This window comes from Pseudoliparis swirei, chromosome 11, assembly GCF_029220125.1.
Source record: "Pseudoliparis swirei isolate HS2019 ecotype Mariana Trench chromosome 11, NWPU_hadal_v1, whole genome shotgun sequence".
Lineage (NCBI taxonomy): Eukaryota > Metazoa > Chordata > Actinopteri > Perciformes > Liparidae > Pseudoliparis > Pseudoliparis swirei.
The window spans coordinates 19019812-19041465 of NC_079398.1; the positions used below are offsets into that span (position 1 = coordinate 19019812).

The 21654-nt window shown below is 43.3% G+C and overlaps 1 protein-coding gene across 1 annotated transcript in view; it reads right to left on the minus strand.

Annotated features, from left to right (window-relative positions):
- Positions 1-833: 833 nt before the first annotated feature.
- Positions 834-21654, minus strand: part of grin3ba (glutamate receptor, ionotropic, N-methyl-D-aspartate 3Ba) — an 86992-nt gene continuing 66171 nt past the window's right edge. Inside the window, exons 8-12 of the mRNA XM_056426786.1 lie at positions 14623-14738; positions 6089-6240; positions 4775-4939; positions 2907-2974; positions 834-1767 (exon numbers count right to left, since the gene is read on the minus strand). Of these exons, the coding sequence (XP_056282761.1) occupies positions 834-1767; positions 2907-2974; positions 4775-4939; positions 6089-6240; positions 14623-14738 (1435 nt within the window). The remainder of the gene's footprint in view (positions 1768-2906; positions 2975-4774; positions 4940-6088; positions 6241-14622; positions 14739-21654) is intronic.

Consider the following 21654-nt stretch of genomic DNA (forward strand, 5'->3'; position numbering starts at 1 on the left):
GGAATAGTGTTGATTGGTGGGAAAAGGAGACGAGGTGTCGACACACAAAAGGCTTTTAAAATGTTATCTTTTTTTTTTTACACACTGATTTAGGGCCGTACCACTACTTTCTTCAGTTTTCTTCCTTTATCGTTCACATTTTAGGGAAATTATTAATTGAATGACTTAAAATATATATATTTTTTTGCATCTTGCATCTTCCATGTTGTATTTCCAAATAGTTGTGGGCTAACTTTAGATTTCCCTGTGCTCTCGTTGTTGACGTCTCGATGTGATCGTCAGACTTTTTTATCCAATGAAACGGGCCGGATCGATGGGCTTTATCGATTGGTTGTGGTTAATGGTTCCTAATGGGAACCACTGGTCTCCTCAACGAACACAACCACTGGCTTGACCGCTGTGATTTTAGCATTAACCGCACCGTCATGGCTATTTTTCTGTAATGTATATATATATAAAATATATATATACAAATATATATATATATATATATATATATAAAATATATATACATATTTACAAATATATATATAAATATATATATAAATATATATTAATTTTTAAAATATATATATATATATAAAGGCTTCATTCCACGAGAGTACATTTGCTGACTGAAGATGTCATGGATAATGTAGACATTTAACACGTCCTTCAATTGCAGTTAAAGTTGTTTTTTAGTTTGGAATTTTTAAGCGAGCGTACACAAATGATTATGGTTTTACGGTAAGTAACGGTGTGAGTTCACATATGCCCCCCCTCCCCCTTAAACTTCCTTACCCCTTCCCATACAAAACGCCATCTTCCCACGGCTACACAACGCTCTTTAGGTCTCACTGCTGACACCTGATTGGCTGCTCGGTCCTCTCCAGAGTGTTCAGGGTGCGCGATAGGTTGGCCGTCTGTCTGTCCAGGCTGGCGGTGTTCCGCGATTGGACGGCTGCGTTGCCGCCTCCCGGTTGGTCGACTCGACTTCGCTCCAAACTGGTGCAAGTGCGCGATTGGACAGTCCTCTCGTCTCGTAACTGGTTGGCCCTCCCTCGGTCCAAACTGTTCACCGTGTTCAACGGGCTGCTCCTCCTGCCGTGCTCCAGGGTCCAGGGGCCGCCCGATTGGTTGTTCAGGGTCTGCAGCTGGCCGGTCCGGTCCCTGTCGGGGAGTCCGGGCTGGGCGGAGCTACTTCTGTCCGTGTTGATGGTGTGCGTCCTCTGCCGGTCCCTCTCCAGGCTGGTGTCCCGACGCACCAGGCCGCACCGCTCCCTCTCCAGGCTGCTCTGGATCTCCGCTCTCCGGGCCAGAGCCTCCCTCAGCTGGGTGCGGAACGTCTCGATCTTCCCCTGCAGGTCCTGGAGCTCCCCCTCCCACAGGCTGGTCTGGGCGGCCCGTCTCCCCAGCGGGGAGAGCACCAAGCCCGCGGACGCCGCCAGCGAGGACGCGGGGCCCCCGTTGGCCTGCAGGCTAATCGGCGACGGCGGGGAGGTGAAACCCCCCATGTGGCCCAGACCCCACCCCCCGAGGCCCAGACCGGGACGGCCGACCATGCCGGGCCGGCCGCGCACCGAGGCGGTGTGCGTGCGCAGGCGGTAGCTGTGGAGGGTCTGCAGGTCAAAGTGCACGCGCTTCTCCTTGGGCTCGTGGGAGGGGGAGGAGCTGCAGGTGTCTCCTCCAGCAGTGGTGGAGGTGGGGAGGGAGGTGGGAGGAGACGGGGGAGGGTGGTGGTGCTGCTTCCTGTGGAGGGTGCAGTTCTCTGAGATACAAGAGGAGGGGCTAGTGAAAGAGAGGAAGATCACAGCAAAGGGTATATATCCAGTGAGATATACTGTACAGCAGTATACACGGATACATCTTACTGTCACAAACATCAATATATACGGTTTATTAAGCAGTATCTGACTCCAAGAAGGTGTGTCATGATCATTTTAACACGTTTTACTGTTTAAAAAACTCAATATTTAAGCAGAAAACAGGATGTGGGCAATTTTATGTGGATTTAGTTTTTGGTACTTATATTTCACCTAAACCTGCTTTATAATACATTTTTAAAAAGACATGGAAATCACAATTTCTACAGTATAATATATTTTAAATCCTAACTAAATGTCACCGGTTTTGTCTGGATTATAAATTGTTCAGTTTGGGTCTACGTGTAAGAAACATCCAGATAAAGTCACTTTGTTTTTCATGTTTTTAAGTTTTAAGTTTGACATTTTGCGGAATATGGCAAACATCAAATATATATGGTTTATTAAGCATTATTATCTGACTTATAGGAAGGCGTATCGTGTTTATTTTAACACGTTTTACTGTTTAAAAAACTCAATATTTAAGCGGAATACAGGCTGTGGGCAATTTTATGTGGATTTAGTTTTTGGTACTTATATTTCACCTAAACCTGCTTTATAATAAATAAATTAAAATATACGGAAATCAAACTTCCAACAGTATGATCTATTTTAAATCCTGACTATATGTCACTTGTTTTGTCTGGATTAGACGTGCAAGAAACATCCAGATAAAGTCACTTTGCTTCCCAAGTTATGAAAGTGAAAAGAATATTTTTGAATATGCCTATCTGGCTTCTTGCAGAGAGTTAGATGAGAAGATCGATAACCGCCTGTACGTTGATGTCGGAGAACGGATTAAACAAACAAGATACGGCGTGTGAATTAGAGAGTTTACAGCTGTTACTAGGCAGATGTCGTTATCTATGGACAGCCGTTTACCAAAATGTCAAACTGCACCTTTTGAAGTATTTGAATAAGCTTATAGGGTCATATTTTTTATTGCACTGGCAACAGGAAAGAGACGTTTGATAAGATCTTAAAAAAACTTTCCAGACGCATAGCGCCACTAGTTAACGTGTCGTAACTCGTTCCATAGAGGAAGTCGGTGAGAGATCTCCTTACTTTTGGTCCAGGTCGGTCAGCTCCTTCCCGTCGTCCTCATACGTGGCGTGGAGCGCTCTGTGGATCTTCTGCAAGCGGGCGAGAAAAAAAAGAATACATTACTGTCCAAAAGTTTGGGGTCACTTAGAAATGTCCTTATTTTTCAAAGTAAAGCTTTGTTTTTATCAATGAAGATAACATTAAATGAATCATAGTGTTCTAATGGTACATTGTGTTATCGCCTTAGAAGACGAACGGAGGGGTAGAAAACCCTTTATGTGAGCGCAGCTGAAAACAGTTATGCTGGTGAGAGAAGCTCTAAAACTGGCCTTCCTTTGAGCCACAAGAAGAACAACATTCATTTTCAAATAAAAATCATTATTCATAACCTTGTCAATGTCGACTATATGTTATCTTAATTTTACAATTCATTTGATGAATAAAAGTGAGTTTTCATGGAAAACACAACATTGTCTGGGTGACCCCAAACTTTAAAACTGAAGTGCATTCAACATAACTCCTGATTTATAACCTGAAATGTGTTCATCATCATCTCAACCCCGGGAGAGATGAGGCATTTAGATTTTTTTCGTAGATTATTATTACTTGACCCAGTTGCACAGAACATCAGTGGCAGCTATTCCTGCTCTAAATAATGTAATAAATGTTAGTAAATTCAGCGAGAGACGGTTTCTTTTTCATGTTTCACACTCTGGTAGAGGTTAAGGCATCAGTAAAGCCTTCTTTTAGAGAGCTTTGAGAAAAAGAAAAAGAAACCCTCCTATAACCAAACCTCTTCAGGTAGGAGGCATGACTGTGCTTTAATTCTTCCTGGCGTGTATATTCGCCTGAAGATATCTGAGGGGGAAGAGAGACTTTCACTTCAGGTGAGGATTATCCTGAAGGACTAACTCGGGTGTCATCCTCTCAGATAACGGAGCCGGGTGGTGATGAATGCTAACGGCTGACAGGAGGCGGATGCCCTTTGAGAGCACCGTAACAAACAGCTCCACATCCTCCGTTATTCACCCCGGTTGGTTGCCACGGGCACCTCATTTGGTAACGGCAAACTTTCATTCAGAAGACAAGCTGCGACCTTTGAAACCCCAATTTGTGTCTCTCGTGGTGCACGCTGTAATAGAAGCAGCGATTCTCTGACAGCTTTACAGCAAACAAAGAAGATTTATTTGTTTTTTTATTTGTATCCCTTTCTTTACCAAAGTAAATAAAGCGGATTGTTAAGTATTAAATATGTTGCACGTGACAAAACGTGATAAAAGACAATATCTTGTGTAAAAAGGTTGATTTAAAAGATATTTAAATATATTAAATATATTAAATATATATAAATATAAAACATATTTACAAATAAATTGATTCACAATAGAAAAAACAATATATTTAAATATATTAATTATATTAAATATATATATATTTATATATATTTAAATATATTAAATATATACAAATATAAAAAATATTTACAAATAAATTGATTCACAATAGAAAAAAACAATGAATAAAGCACTGCAAATCAGTTCAATAACTTTGAACATAATTAACTCATTAATTTAAAGCATTACGGTAACTTTAGAGAACAATTAGATGATGAATTTGTTAATTAACAAAGGGATAATTAGCAAAACATTTAGCTCAACTGTTTTTAAAACTGTTAAATTAAAATCTGTCGATATAATGAGGTTTTAAGTCAAATATGAGTCTTGATCTTGCATGTTAGCTTCCAACAGTAGAGGGCGCAGGTCGCCTGCAAGCTGAGCGCAAGCTCTACCAACAGGAGTATGCTAGAGTGTGTGTGTGTGTGTGTGTGTGTGTGTGTGTGTGTGTGTGTGTGTGTGTGTGTGTGTGTGTGCGTGTGCTCATTCACTCACTTGGCTGGTGTGCAGCCAGTACTGCAGCGTGTGTCTGCGTCGCAGGCGAGGGATGACCAGGTGATAGAAGGTGTGTTCCCCCACCAGGGTCAGCAAGGCTCCGGCCACCCCCATGCACAGCAGCACGAACAGGCCCGAAAAATGCTGGATCCCCATCTGGAGAGTCTGAGAGAGAGAGAGAGAGAGAAGAGAGAAAGAGAGAGATTAGTGAAGACTCCAAGCCAACACTGGGATTGATGAGTCGTATTTACATAATTGCCACATAGGCCACTCTTTGTGAAAAAGCAATTGATATTCTGACGCTGCGTCAGCCCGGCGAAGCCCAGCGTCACGGAAATAAAAGAGTTGAGGTGTAGACATGTTTGGAAAACAGGAAGTGGAGGAATAACATGTTTTAAAAAAGCATAAAGAGCTGACGGGGGAAACCCGGCTGAGAGAAGCTGCGGTGAGAGGAGAGCCGTCAGTGTGCTCCCGTTGGGCCGGTCCATCTGTTGTGAGGCTCTTCACGGGGCCCGCAGGAAGTGGAAGAGACAACCACTTCTTCTCCAATACTCTCTCTCTCTCTCTAATCATTTCGGGCATCGCCTCCGATGGCAATTAGCCCCCCCCCCCCAAACGCTGACTCGGCAAACTCCATCAGCAACAACGCTGACCTCCTCCTGCTCCCAATCCACAGGGCGAGATGGTCGCCCCAACATCGGGTTGAGAGGAACCCACGGGGGGCTTGAAACGGGATGAATAGTAATAACTTCCCCGATGGCCTGGTGGAAGTTGAGGTTTTCATCTCAGCAGAATCTGACTGATTAATCTTGTTTCTTGCTCTCATGTGATTTAACTTTTTTTTTAAATGAAAAGGGGACGGCCGAAGGGAGCGGAACGGCTTCTCTATTCACCGACAAGTAGATATGAAATGAAATGAAAAAAAGAGACAGAGAGAGAGAACAAAGAGAAAGGAGAGAGAGAGAGAGAGAGAGAGAGAGAGAGAGAGAGAAAGGAGTCAGACAAATAAGCACGGACATGTGCCTGTAACTCCGGTTAAGGTCAGTTAAATAGCCCCGCCGCGTTTATGTGTGTGTGTGTGTTTGCCTGGGTGTGTGTTTGCCCGTGTGTGTGTGTGTGTGTGTGTGCTTATAGCTGGCAGGCCATCCCGTTTCCCACAGGGAGATTCATTGACGGGTCTGCAGGAGGCAGAAAGCTTCAGCTTCACACACACACACACACACACACACACACACACACACACACACACACACACACACACACACACACACACACACACACACACACACACACACAGAATACCCGATGACTTACCTCGGTGACTGCGAACACCCGCTTCCCGCAGGGCACCACCTTGTACCATTTGTCGTGCAGCATGTCCATGAAGCCTTCCGACTTGTAGCGACTCACGAACTCTGACACATTACGCGTGAGAGGAGAGGCCTGGGGCAGGCCTATCCCGTAGCCTGAGAGGACACACACACACACACACACACACACACACACACACACACACACACACACACACACACACACAGAGTCTTGAAACTAACTGGCTTTATATGCGTAAAGTCAGCCAGGTGCAGCTTAGCCAAAGGGCTTTATGCCCTCTGGAAAGAAAAGTAGATGTATGTGTTTCTGCTTCAGTGGCAATCAGAATAAACAGCTTCAGTACTAAATGTACGGGTGGTGGTGGTGGGGACGGGGACGGGGGGGACGTGTGTTACTGGGGGGGGGGGAAGCACCACAGCACGACAGCCGATGGAGGGTTCCCCCGTGGCGGAGGCGGATCAAAGTCTGACATCGACTTGTTATTTGCTCCGTTTATCACTTTCAATACGCACGCAGCTCGAGAGGCTCCGCGCAATAAAGTCATAACGCATAATGCAATGCTTCAAACACACTTTGGGGCCGATGCAGCGCTCGAGTTGGACTAGACCCCCCTCACACACACACACACACACACACACACTCCAGGTGCTCATATTAGGATCATTGTGTTTTAGTTACCTTTAGAAATAACAACATTCACGTTATTTGAATTTGAAAAATTCGTTTTTTCTGACAATAAATTAATAATGCATAACGCAGTTGGATCAAGTTGGACGTTCCTCCCAGGGCAGTTTTAAATAACTCTTTTCTCACCTGTGTGATTATTATAGTCGACTATGTAAAGTCTGAACCTCTCCTGGATAACGTTCAGGTACGTGACACCTCTCACCACTTCAGGCGTCAACAGCTATAGGAACACATAATAGTTTTAGTTTCACCGGCAGATTTGAGCACATACTTTGAGAAAAAAAACAAAAAAACAAACATTATAAAAAGAGAATACCATCTGTTTTGTCATCAGTTTCCAAACAAAAATAAGATCCTCTAACAGAGTCTCAAACAACACATCTGACCTCACCCACAGCCGAGCATCGTAACCCCCGGTTACCGAGCAAAGGCCAAATAAAGGCCAGACTCATAATAATAATAATATTTAAATAATATAATAACATGCTGACACCAGAGCTCTTCTGTGGATCTTTTTTTTTAGCTTGGTTAGTTTTCCTGACATATTAATACTAGTTTTTCAGCTGTTTAGTGTACATACTGTGTTTATGCTTTATATATTTAAATATAATATGTGGTGAGGCTTTTCTTTCAAATACCAGAGGATATTATTCCACGCCTGTAATTGACAGCTGCGGTTATTGATGACTTTGCACAGTTTGTTTACATGAAATCATAAAATATATTTTGTGCAATTAGAGTTCCAAACCTGCCACTGTCACAGATATGGATTTTAATAAGGCTTCGGAGATATTTTAATTACGCGGTCGCTAATGCAAATCATTGTTAGAAGAACATTAAATATTCATCTGTGCTTAATTTGAAAGAAATTGCTTCAGCAGAACTTTAATTGTTATGACTCAGACTTTGTTGTTGAAAGATGAAACGCCGGCACTACGTGGACAATTCAGACCAGACAGACATTTTAGTATTTTTTTGGGAATAAAACATAAGAAAAGCAACCCCCCCCCCCCCCCCGGATATTATTGCACCACCCGAGACCCCCCGGGGTTTGTTTGTTTCGCTCCGTCTGAAAGGCGGAATCACGCCGACAGCGTGCGGCTGTGTTCCTGGGTGATTGTCGTAGACTTGGCAGCTGTTTTTGATTGGGTTTGTGTGTGTGTGTGTGTGTGTGCATGTGTGCGCACGTGTGTGTGTGAGTGTGTGTGTGTGTGTGTGTGTGTGCCTGATGGGGTTTGTGGACAGATACAGAGAATAGCTCGGGTCCACGTAGCGTCACACTCCATTTCCTACGCGACAAAGACCGTCTAAGCTCCTGTTCTTCCTGTACGTCCTCTCCTCCTCATCTTCCTCCTTCTCCTCTTTTGTCCCTCTCATCCCTCCTCCTCTTCCTCCTCTCTTGTCCCTCTCTTCAATCCTCTCCTCATCTTCCTCTCTTATCCCTCACATCCCTCCTCCTCTTCCTCCTCTCTTGTCTCTCTCATCCTCCTCATCTTCTCTCTCATCCCTCTCATCCCTTTTCTTCTCCTCATCTTCCATGTCCACCTCAACCCCTGCTCTCCTCCTCCTCTTCCTCCTCCCATGTCCCTCTCGTCCTCCTCATCTTCCTCTCTTATCCCTTTCATCCCTCCTCTCCTCCCTCCTCCCTCTCATACCTCCTCTCCTCCTCAATCTTCATCCTCCCTCATCCCTCTCATCCCTCCTCTCCTCCTGCATCTTCCTCCTTCCGTGTCACTCTCATCCCTCCTCTTCTCCTCATCTTCCTCCTCCCTCGTCCATCTCCTCCCTCCTCATCTTCTACCTCCCTCTCATCCTTCTCTCCTCCTCATCTTCCTCCTCTCTCTCCTCCTTATCTTCTTCCTCCCTCTCATCTTTCCCATCCTCATCTTCCTCCTCTCTCTCCTCCTTATCTTCTTCCTCCCTCTCATCCTTCCCATCCTCATCTTCCTCCTCCCCCTCATCCATCCTCTCATCCTCATCTTCCTCCTGTCTCACCTCCTTATCTTCTTCCTCCCTCTCATCCTTCCCATCCTCATCTTCCTCCTCCCTCTCATCCTTCCTCTCATCCTCATCTTCCTCCTCTCTCCTCCTTATCTTCTTCCTCCACTCTCTCATCCTTCTTCTCCTCAATATCTTCCTCGTCCCTCTCATCCCTCCTCTCCTCCTCCTCTTCCTCCTCCCTCGTCCCTCTCATCTCTCCTCGCGAGGTAATTTCTCTCCCCCCGTCCCCGTGCTGTCTTCTCTCCCTCCGTTACTCCACTCCTTATCTCTGTCATCCCTTCAATTTCGTTCAGTTTCTGCCTCACTCCATTCTCCTCTTTATCTTCCGGACCCTTCTCTCTCTCTCCCGAGTCCACACTGCTTTGTCTCTCTTTTTCATCTTCTTCTTCTCTTCTCCCCCTTTTCCTCCCAGACGGACACCATTTTTCTGTCATCAGCCGTATATCTCCACGCGCATTTCTTCAGAGCACTCAGTCAAATGGTGAAGAACAAGTGGGCAGCAGCCACTTTCCATTTGTTTGGATTGTGTCCCCCGGATGTCTGCAGCATCCATCACATCAAGTCCTCCAGCTGTCACTCACACCTCCACCCGCCTCCTCTCCGGCTCACACACATCCAGCCTTACTCCTAAAAACACTTTGTACGGGCCATAAACAGGTTTCTACCTTCTCTTTGGAATACAGATCAAAAGTTCCACTCTTCAGCAGAACTTCAAAATGATTATATTTGGAATACTTTACGAGTTTATGACATCCAGAAGCACCGGCTTCTGTCTTTTGCTCATTTATTAATCGCTGCTATAGCGATGTTATTGTGTACCAAAGGACCCCCCCCCCCCCCCCCCCGTTCCCCTGCTGGACTGTAATGATTAAGTCAGTGATGGAGCGGACGTGAGCAGCAGCTCCGTCACCCTCGGCAACGCAGCCTCATTTTGATCTTCAGACGCACTTCTGTTCTGCTCCACCGGGCTCGTGCACACGGGGGACGGAGAGAAAACACACACACACACACACACACACACACACACATAAACAAGCGGTGAGTGGCTGCGTGTTCAATAGGATTATGAACGGGGTGTGTCTCGGGCTGTCGTGAACATCTCCCGACGCATCGCTCTCCACTTAAGGAGCCGGAAGGCTTCCGCGGCGTCACCTCGACCACGGAGCGCCAGAACTCCTGCCTCCACCCTCAACTAACACACTCTCTCTCTCCCTCCCTCTCTCTCTCTCCCCCCCGCCTCACTCCATCGGCCGGGGGGTGAATGTTTGTCTTGATTAGGAGACTCCCGTCGGCTGGCTCTCTTATCACTCGCCGTGCAGAGAGGCGCCGACCGGCAGCGGGGCAAATGAAAGCCCTCTATCTGCTTCTCGAGCGACACACCCACCTCGCTCGCCCCCCTCCCTCCTCCACCCCCCCTCCCTTTCTTCACCTTTGTTGCGCTTCCTCTTATACTTCTTCCATCACGTGTTCTCTTTTTATTTGTTTTTTCTCTCCTCTCCTCCTCTCCGGGTCATTTCCTGCTCTTCCTTTTTTAGACTCATTGAGGTATTCGCTCCCATCTCATTCTTCCTCACGCGGGGCTTGATGGGAGGATGAGGAGGAGCATGAGGGGGAAGAGGGGGGAGGGGGTGGGGGAGAGATGCTACCGGAGGCATCTTGGATTCCTCGTCTGCCTTTTTTTCTCTCTCGTTCCATGTAGACAATGAATCAGGCAGTCATCAGCGGCGGTGACCCGCTGCACATACCGATGAGACCCTGCATGCCTCCTCGTCCCTCACAGTCGTGAGTAATGTCCCTTGGCTCGCGGTGTCTTTTGTAATGAAGAAAGGGGGCTGGCTAATCTCCAGAGAACAAGAGGAGTACAGCGAGGAGGGAGGGTGGGAGTAGTGGGGTCCTTCTGAGGCTGTATACGCTCTGACTGACAGGGAAATGGATTTAAAGTTACAGTGTTTTGGTCCCTTGTGGCATCTTCACTGGCATCCGTCTAATGTCTCGATATCCGTCTCAGAGGCGCAAGGAGAGAATAAAAGAAAGAGCCGAACCCGGAACACATACACTACCATTCACAAGTTTGGGGACGCTTAGAAATGTCATTGTTCTCATAGAAAAGCACTTTTTGTTCAATAAAGATATAAATTAATACACTCTCTACATTGTTAATTGGTAAATGACTATTCTCTGGTTTTTAATTAAATCTCTACATGTATAGAGGCCCATGTATAGAAGTACATTGTGTTATCGCCTTAGAAGACTAACGGAGGGGTAGACAACCCTTGAAACCCCTTTTTATATGAGCGCAGCTGAAAACAGTTATGCTGGTAAGAGAAGCTTATAAAACTGGCCTTCCTTTGAGCGACAAGTTTGAAGAACAACATTAATATTTCAAATAAGAATCATTATTTCTCACCGTGTCAATGTCTTGACTATATTTTATATTCATTCTACAATTCATTTGATAAATAAAAGTGTGAGTTTTCGTGAAAAACACCAAATTCTCTGGGTGACCCCAAACTTTTAAACGGTACATGGAAGCGCTCACAATCACACACGTGTAATATATATAAAAGGAGTTTGGGGTTTGAGGGTTAAATGCTGTACGTGTTGAGGAAATGTCTCGTCAAGGTCACCTTCAGGAGGCGTAGACAACGAGAATACAATGAAAACTTGCAATAACGGACTTCTATGTCCTTAAATGGAGGCGACATCACTTCTCATGACGGGTTGTCAGCAGCCTTTATTTGTAAAAGTGATATAATTTGCTCTGATTCTGCATCACAACGTTCATATGTATTCAGTTGTTGTCGTACTTCTCCTCCCGCGACTAATGCAGTCATTACTTCTCATACTACTCATAACAGTACATCTAGATATAATGGTTGCGCAAACACAATTGATTACCTGAGCAAAAAATATAATTTATTACTGGTAATTTATCATTAGCGAAGCGAAAAACATTTTCAATTAGTCTGGTAGGTAATGAATCCATAGCTCCGAACATAAGGAATGGAATGAGACCTCATTGACTTCCTGACACACACAGCGGTTCCACCTCGCCGCGTCCGGGGGATGGAAAGCTCAGCACAGAGATGTTCCACCACGCAGCAAATATGTTCAGGTAATACCTGAGAACTTCTTTGACGATTATTAATAATGTAGGATTTTATACTTAACTAGTTTTCCTAGTTTATAGGAGGATGAGGAGGATGAGGAGGAAGGAAACCCGTTAACTTGAGAACAGGATTTTCTTGTCTCTATATTTTGTGGCTTCTCATTTTTACTTGCTCGACACGTTTTGTATGGAGATTTTTATTCTCTTCAGATAAAAGAAGAAGAAGAAAAAGAAGAAGAAGCAATAACTTTACTTCAAAAAAATAAAATGTCCTCCCACTGAAAAAATCACAAAAGGAAAACAATTTCCTTCAAGAATAGAAAACACAGGATGCAACGATCAGGGCGCACACGCACACACACACACACACACACACACACACACACACACACACACACACACACACACACACACACACACACACACACACACACACACACACACAGACACACAGACACACAGACCCCCCCCACAGATACAGACACACACATGCACACACACAGACACAGACAAATACACACAGAAACACAGACACACACACACAAACACACATAGACACAAACATACACACAGACAAATACACACATATACAGAGACACACAGACACACACATACACGTACACACTATACACACAGAGACAGACACACACATACAAATACACACATACATACACAATATACACAGACACACACAGACATACACAAAAATACACAAACACACAGACACACACCGACACACACACAGAAACACACAGACAGACACATACATACACAAACACACAGACACACACACTAACAGAAACACACAGACACACACACACACACACACTAACAGAAACACACAGACACACACACACACACTAACAGAAACACACAGACAGATACATACATACACAAACACACACACACACACACACAGACACCCATGCACACACAAGCTCATTGGTAAAGCACTGTAGGAGAGCCTGAATTCGGTAACACTCCCTCAGTGGATCATTAGTCGTATATTTATTTTCCGGGACTGCCGGTGGATCGTGTGTGTACACGGCGTTTAATTTGACCTGCGAGCGCCACTTCCAAAGTCCTCCGACTGGGCGTTGCCGTTAATAATTGATGAGCGAGTACTTTTTACCTGCAGCGCTTCGAGTTCATCCAGTGAGCCGCGTGTTCTCCTGTCAGTCATGTGGCCAAATGCATTTCATCCCTCTTTTCTGCACGTGTGTGCGTACTTCATACATGTAAAACATTGCACCGCACAGTGTGTCTCCTGCGAGAGCGCTTGCACACTTATATACACATGTATGTATTTATTTAATACACACATATGTATTTATTTAATACACACGTATGTATTTATTTAATACACATGTATGTATTTATTTAATACACATGTATGTATTTATTTAATACACATGTATTTATTTATTTAATACACATGTATTTATTTATTTAATACACATGTATTTATTTCTTTATCTAATACACATGCATTTATTAATTTAATATACATGTATTTATTTATTTAATACACATGTATTTATCTATTTATTACACATTTATGTATTTATTTAATACACATGTATTTATTTATTTAATACACATGTATTTATGTATTTATCCAATACACATGCATTTATTTATTTATTTAATACACATGTATTTATGTATTTATCTAATACACATGCATTTATTTAATACACATGTATTTATTTATTTAATACACATGCATTTATTTATTAATTGAATACACATGTATTTATTTATTTATTTAATACACATGCATTTATTTATTTAATACACATGTATTTATTAATTGAATACACATGTATTTATTTAATACACATGTATTTATGTGTGCGAGCCACTTTTGGTTTGTGTGTCTTTCTTAGCGAGTCCTTAAAACCAGATTGTGGGGACTAACTTACCATCCATTACTTTGTGACTTTATTACTATATTATTCTTTCTACTTTCTCTTTTTAGGACTTTTGTATGTGTCCTTGAGCAAGACACTGAACTGTTTGTACGGTGTATGAATATAACATGTAAAGTGTCTTTGAGTATCTTAAAAAGCAGTATATAAACTAAATGTATTATTATTATGTTGGACAAGAGAGAAACTCACTTTCGATCTTCTGTATGTTTCCACAAATTCAAAAATGTATAATAAAGATGATTTTGACTTTTCACTTTGATCTGGGGACAAACGTCCCCGTATGGCAGGGGTGCTCACACTTTTTCAGCATGCGAGCTACTTATTATGTGACCAAGTCAAGGCGATCGACCGACGGGGGGGGCTGAGCGCGAGAGCGCGCAGCGAGAGAAAAGGGGGGTGCTGGTGAGTCGCGCGTACCGAGAAGGATTGAAGGACGGGGGTGCTAGTTGATTTTTTTTTTTTACCGTCTCAATGCGCAAACCGCGGAGTGGGAGCAGCGCAGCAGACGGGACGCAGGGCAGAGACTGTTACTGCGACACGCAGAAATGAGAAATGACATGCTGCTGTGCTGCTGCTGCTATAGAAAAGTGAAGGGGGCGGCATTTTTTTTATGTCATGCGATCTGCGGCGACGGCAGGTCGCCCTTGCGTCGACTGGCCGATCGCGACGATCGGCGATTCTGTATGGCCACAAGGGGGAATGACAGCATCACAAAGTAATAATAACAACATGTGTGTCTTTGTACGTTTGTGTGTGTGTGTGTGTGTGTGTGTGTTTGTGCGCACCTTCGATGGCGAACGGCTTCCCCACGGTGAGCAGTTTGCACTTGGCGTCGATGGAGACCTCGAAGTCCAGCAGGGCTTTGTCCATGATGAACGCATCCAGGGCGGCAGGATCCGTCCTTCACCACCAACACACAAACACACAAACACAGTGCCCGGGAGTGAGAGACGAGCATTAACTGAAGATTAAAAAAGAAAAAGAAAAACTATAGCACGAAAGCTTTCACGATGGACTTCCCAAACTTTCTCCCACTCCCCACACGCCCGTGCAGGACGCCTCTATTTGGTGTCATTTACACAGGAGGGTGAGATAAACTGCATTCTAGTGAACACACACATCGCCCCCTAGAACAACAGCCTCTGTGGCACGCCGATAACGCGTTAAACACATCTTCTCGCCCTGCGGTATCGATCTAATTTAACCCTAATCCCCCCCGATAATACACCGTCTTCTGTGGCCTCTGCCCGCCTACGGTGGATTAGTTCCACGGCGCAACACACACGCCGGATTTCTTCATAATAAACCGACAGACAAACACATTGATAAAGAAGAAAAACACACAGACGGCCGGATGTGTGCGCAAATTGCACAAACATATTTGTGCACACACACACAAATTGAATGGCAAGACAAGATAAACAAGCATGAATGCCCCGGTATTGGAAAAAAGCATTCACACACACACACACACAGTCAGTCTGATCAAATTACCTGAAACTTCTTGTTATTCAGGATGTTTACCGCTCGAACAAAAGGTTACCTTTGCAAAGTCTTTGCTGTGCCGGGGAAACAGAAACATCTTTTCCTCCGTCTGTCTCGGCCCGTCAAAGGCACAGGGAGAAGAGCGGAACGACTTCTTTTAGGACTCTTTTGGGACTAAAAATGTTTTTTGGAAGTTATCCGATGCCTTGGATGAGGATGAGAGTGGAGGTGCATCGGCATGGAAGCGTACGCTATAAAAACCTGTGTAGGTTTGGGCCTGCATGACTTCCCCTGAGCCCGTACATGTGTGTTCGCTGGCAGCTGCCATGCGTTGCCCGAGGCCGTCCGTCTCTCCACGAGAGAGGGAGGGGGGGGGGGTCATCGTTCTGCCGTTCTCGCCCCAGCTCCATTGCACATGCTGCAACTTCCACTTCAGCTTCACTTTGTGGACGCGAAAAAAACCGAAAAAAAGAAGCACGGAGGCCTACGCCTTCATCTTCCCCGGTTCTCGTCGTTCTCTTCCTCCGAACGGGCATGTTGTATCTTCCCACTTGTATCACGCGCTGTCAGCACACGCTCTTATCTCTCGCTGGCGCTCTGCGGAGTCGAGAGGAACATACGTCGCTCTATCTGCGAGTGTGTGTTCGGTGTGTGTGTGTGTGTGTGTGTGTGTGTGTGGCACTCGGGTAAGCCGGGATGAATACATTATGGTCCTTCTAGCACGTAGGATATAGACTCAGTGCTGCACCGATGTACAGAACTGAGGTTACCCTGATATTGATCTTGATTTATTTGAGGCTTGACTGCCTTCCACTGAATACACTGACGATGGGTAATGTGAATATTCCATTGCATCGTGTGCTGCCACAACATATAGAGTACATGTGTTATGCATTGTTTTATATGAGGCTTAAATTACAACTGGCTGGCCCTCTGTCCTTATCTGTCTGACGAACTGTAACTAAACCTAAATACTAGGGCTGTGAAACGATTAAAATTTTTAATCGGGTTAATCACAGGTTTTTGTGGATTAATCATGATTAATCACATATTACCGATATTCTCGGTATATTTTGTGAGAACATAGAGATTTATGACAAAAGACGGATATATACATTTATACATTCTTCTATACAATGGTGCTGCAACTCAGCAGTTATTTAGCAGTTTTCTTCCATATGGAACATTAACACATCTTCATCCTAAAGATAATGTTTAACCCTCCTGTTACCTTTTGGGTCAATTTGACCCCATTCAATGTTTAATGTCGGTGTTCTTTGGGGTCAATTTGACCCCAGGCTGTTTTTCACTGTGTCAAACATATAAGAAATATCAACTTTTTTATTTATTTAAAGGGCTATTTAGGTAGTCAACAAAAAAACATAAAGTACCTCACACTTAAACTTGGGAAGCAATATTAATTCTAATAATTTTCTGGAGGTTTTAATTGCTGGGGTCAAATATGTTAGTAAATGTAAAGGTAACAGGAGGGTTAAACAGAACATGTTTCTCTTGTTTGTCAACCATTAACTCCACCATGATACAATCTAAAGGCCTCTAGTCTTCCTCTAGCAGCTGCTGAGGCAAACTGACTGTGTGGGTTTTCTTCATGAACTGGGCCGTGATGAAAAGCTGAAACCTCACCGGCCCGGACAGGTGGACAGATTGACAAGTGACTTTTTGCTCGGTCGCCGGCGCGGGCGCGGCTCTGTGGGCGGCGGAGGCGCGATGAAGTATAGTGTTAACGCGAAGAGACAGAAATGACATGCTGCTGTGGAGATACGATCAACATTAATAAAAGAACAAAGGCGTGCTCTAGAGAACATGTCAGGGGGCCAATCTCTTTAATGTCATGCGATCTACCAACGTTGAGACCCTGATCTACAGGAAGTAAAGTCGTAACAAGGTTCGGTGAACCTGCGGAAGGATCGTTCAGATTGAAGTGGTGTATTGGCTCATTTTTTGCAGTTTTTTTTTTCCGTCCCGACAACAAACAAGGGATTGGAAGAAGCTCATTCTGCGCATGCGTTAAATGCGTTTAAAAAACAACAACTAGTTAAACCTGTAATTGAATTAACTGAGTTAACGCGTTATTTTTCACAGCACTACTAAATACTTAACTTTAGTTTTACAATATTGTACTAGCAAACTGAATATAAAAGCCATGGGTGGGGTGGGTCTGTGTTTCATTATTCATTATTATAATTTGTTATTTTGTTTTGCCTTTGTTATTTGTAGTTATTTTTTTTTCTGTTTTCCTCTTTTACAACTGTCATCTGATTGAAACATACACACAAACAATGGAAATACTTGTTCTTTGATCACTGTATACCATATTGTGCATTATCAATAAAGTATATATAAAAAAAGAAAGGAAAAACATTTTTTTAAAACGTTGGACGTCAGCAAGAACAGCCACATTCCTTAAAGCCCCATAATGGAGTTTTCCCCTTTTAGCGCCCCCTTCAGTTTTGGAGGTATTTAACGTTTACTTCAGTGTCGTAAATACCCAGTTACGATAGATGCAGCCTCGCATACACTTGTATTGATGATCAGACGAAGTCAGAAACCAAGAAATGATGTCAACCGATAAGGTAAGAATATTCAAAGATTTTACATAAATATGACTGCATAGTTTTATTCATTGTGATATCGGAGATGAATGCTAACATAACCAGAAGAATGACAACATTTAGTTTAGATGAAATACCGATCGCGTTTTCAGCCTATATACGTTGTTTTCTAAATGTTTGAATGTGGAGTACGTGTGATCGAATACAATATTGTTGACAACACCAAAAAGCTACATATTCATAATTTACATTGGAACGTGTAATTCATTACAAGAGACTTCGCTTGCTTCGCCCTTATACTGGAGCTGCGAGCGTGGACTGGCACTATATGACATTGCGTAATCACTGCCAGAAAGCAGGTCGAGTACATCCGCCGGATGTATCGGGCGGCTCCAGAATCCTACATAGCGGAGTTATTTCCCCACAGACCCCCGATGGCAATGGCGGAGGCGCAAATCGCCATATTAAAAGTCATTGTAGCGGCACCATTTTTTTTCAAGCTGTTATTTTAAGGTACAATTGTTGCATAATGTTACTTTAAAGTAACCGGCTTGTACTGGGGGGTGGGCGGGGGGGGTAAATTGAGCGACGAGAAACATGCAATGAGGGAGCGGACGGAGGCGGCACATGCACCGAGTGTAATGTCATCAATAATATGTCAATGTGTTTGTTCAACGCATTGGGAAGGACAGCTGTGGAGGGAGGTCGTTGTCTTTAATACTCAGGTTTATTTTACAAATAAATCGACATGAATTGAACTCCAATCCAAGCGCTCTGTGTCCTGTGGGCGTTCGGTTACTGAGGTCTCGTTGGCGTCTCACCAGCAGTCAGAGAGGAGATGGATACAGATCAAGGAGAAAGAAATCCAGCCACAACAATAAATACCTCAAACGTCTCCACTTCAACCAACCCCGACTGTTCCTTTAAGGTGACCAACGTCTGTCGTTTGGAGGGACTTCATTTGAGAATTAAGTGTGCATGGTAAACAAGAACAACGAGAACTTTCAACGAGGAAACTGGAACTACATTTTCACGACAGAAGTAACATCCCCAGTTCCTCAGAGAAGCTGATGGATGACTTTCCACTTGAAAATCTGCTGCAACTTTTAATTAAGACGATGATTAAACGTGGAATATGATTGGCACCCTGGATAAATAATGACATTCGGATTCACAAAGGAGAATGTAGAAGGGTGGAATGGAGGTGGAGGAAGATAAGGCCTCAGGTACATTACCAGCAAAATGAAAGAGTTGATAATTTAATTAAACGAACCAGGTAGGAATATATAGCCGTTTATTCCTCTGTTTAATTCATACTTATAAGCATAATCACCGGGGGATCGCTTCCACGCCGTGGGCCATCTTTTTTAATCATGCTGTGTAATCTTCAAAAGTCATCAAGTGAGGCATTTGTAATGGTTTCAATGAACAAATCAGAGAGTTACACTATTTAAAATAAATGTGGGTCCTGATTCTTTCGAAAAATGTTCCCCGCCCCAACTTTGGAATCAACTCGTGATCTCTGTGGCACAGCTTAAACGCTCCCCGGGGTATTCTGCTTCCTAACTTCCTCTGTGAAGTAAATAGATGATACTGCCCCCTCGGTCGCTCTCAATGATTGAGTTCTTTGTCCTTTGGCTGCATCCCAGAATATTTGAAGACGGGCCTGTGTGCCGCTACGCATTACAAATTCTGACCTCAATTCATCAGAAAGCAGCAACTTGATCACATCGAACCACAGACATAACATTATATTACACGACTACGCTGATGACACAGCTGTATCTCGCATTAAAGCCGACAGAGACTGCGAAACCGTTTCAGTCTTACAGATCGTCCAGCAGATACATTTTCTTTGATTAAAGTCAAAAAAAAGAAACGGAGATCTTTATCACTGCTGCTGACAATGTCAAAATATCTCGTCCTCTCTTGGTGTTTAACATAATGTCAGGAACCCGGGCGTGCTCTTTGACAATAACCTGTGCGCTCAGATCAGTCTCAATAACTGCAAACGCACACAGAGAGACTCACACATGCAAACACGAAGATTCACAAATTCCCACAGAACAATTCACAAATATATTAAATTTACAAAAGCACGCAGAACAATTCATAAATATATTAAATTTACAAATGCACGCAGAACAATTCATAAATATATTAAATTTACAAATGCACGCAGAAGGATTCACAAATGTATTCCAATGCACCTGTACATAAATTTGGATTTATATAAATGTAAAAGAAAAATCACAAATATATGTATGCATTTCTCTGTGGATTTGTCCATTTGTTTGTGGATTTTTATGTATTTATTTGTGGATTTATGAGACTCTCCTGTCGTGGCTCAACTCGTAAATGTGTTTTTTGAGTCTCTCTGTGTGCATTTGCAATAATTGAGACTGATCTGACCCCATCATGACCTCAATTTTGAGAAACACACCAAGGTCTTCTAGTTATTCGACTAGCATCTGATTAATATTGCTTGGATATGTTTTAATGACACTTTATTTCATCACGGTTGAACACTTGTAAACAGGTGTAAACACCCGGGAGCAGTCTGCTATTCATTCAGCCAAAACTAAACATGGAGGTGTTATTAAGTCCTCCAGAGAGTTGCAGCAAACTTCCACAAGATATAAGACTTGTTCAAACTTGAACTATCGTTTTAAACCATGTTGAAACATTTCTTTTCTCTACTACATTTGATACATAATCACTTGGTCTATTATTTTGTCTTCATTTAAATTGTTCCATCCATCCATTTTCATCCGCTTAATCCGGGGTCGGGTCGCGGAGGCAGCTGACCCAGACTTCCCTCTCAAATTGTTCCTATCCCATAAATTTGAGTTTTGTACTTGTGTTTAAATGCATTTCCGTAAAGTACTTTAAACTGCTCTTGTGAATTAATTGTGTATTATAAATGAACTTTCCTTGGTGCTTTCATCTTCTCACGGTCCCCCATTGGACACCATGGAGTCATCCATTCATCCTCAGCCCTCATTTCATCAATTTGTCTCCGGCCCTCATTCGTTTCTCTACATTTAACGCTTTTAATGAAAAAAAAAAAGGATTCCCTCAAACGGGGAAGGCTTTTGTTAAAATTTATTTCAGAGGCATTCGTCTCCCTTACAACTCGTGCTACAATGTGGTGTCTCCGGATGAGGGGAAGCTCACGCTAACGCAGAGTGTAAAGAAATGCAGAGTATGTGACGGTGTCTCTCTGTCAGGAAGCAAACAATGTTCACCGTGATAAGAAAACATCTGCTGATGGGTTCGACACATGGAAAGAAATCAAAGGAAAACAAATAAAAAATCAACCCCGAAACCCAAATTACACTGCGCTACACTGCGCTACCCCATTGATGTTAGCCAGACGTGTCAGTGGATACTAACATAAAAAACAACCTGCCTGAGCTGGAAAATTAGAGCATCCCAAAATCTGAATTGATGATGTTGTAGGATGACACATTTTTGGAGAAGTTTTGATTAAAATATAAATGTTGAAGTTCATCGAAACAGTGTGCACGTGGAGATTCAGATAATGTGCATTATTCCCTTATCTATAGATGAACTCCAGAAAATCGTGAACTGCGGTAACAAATTTTTCCCGTGGGATATTGGGGAAACAGCACAAGTGAAATCCATTTCAAAAGGATTCTCACAGTCGGTTCTGAATCAAAATTGCCTTTAGATGGCTTCACATCGCCCAGATTTCTGCTCTTGTTGCCAGAAGACCGAATTGTTATGCACGGTGAG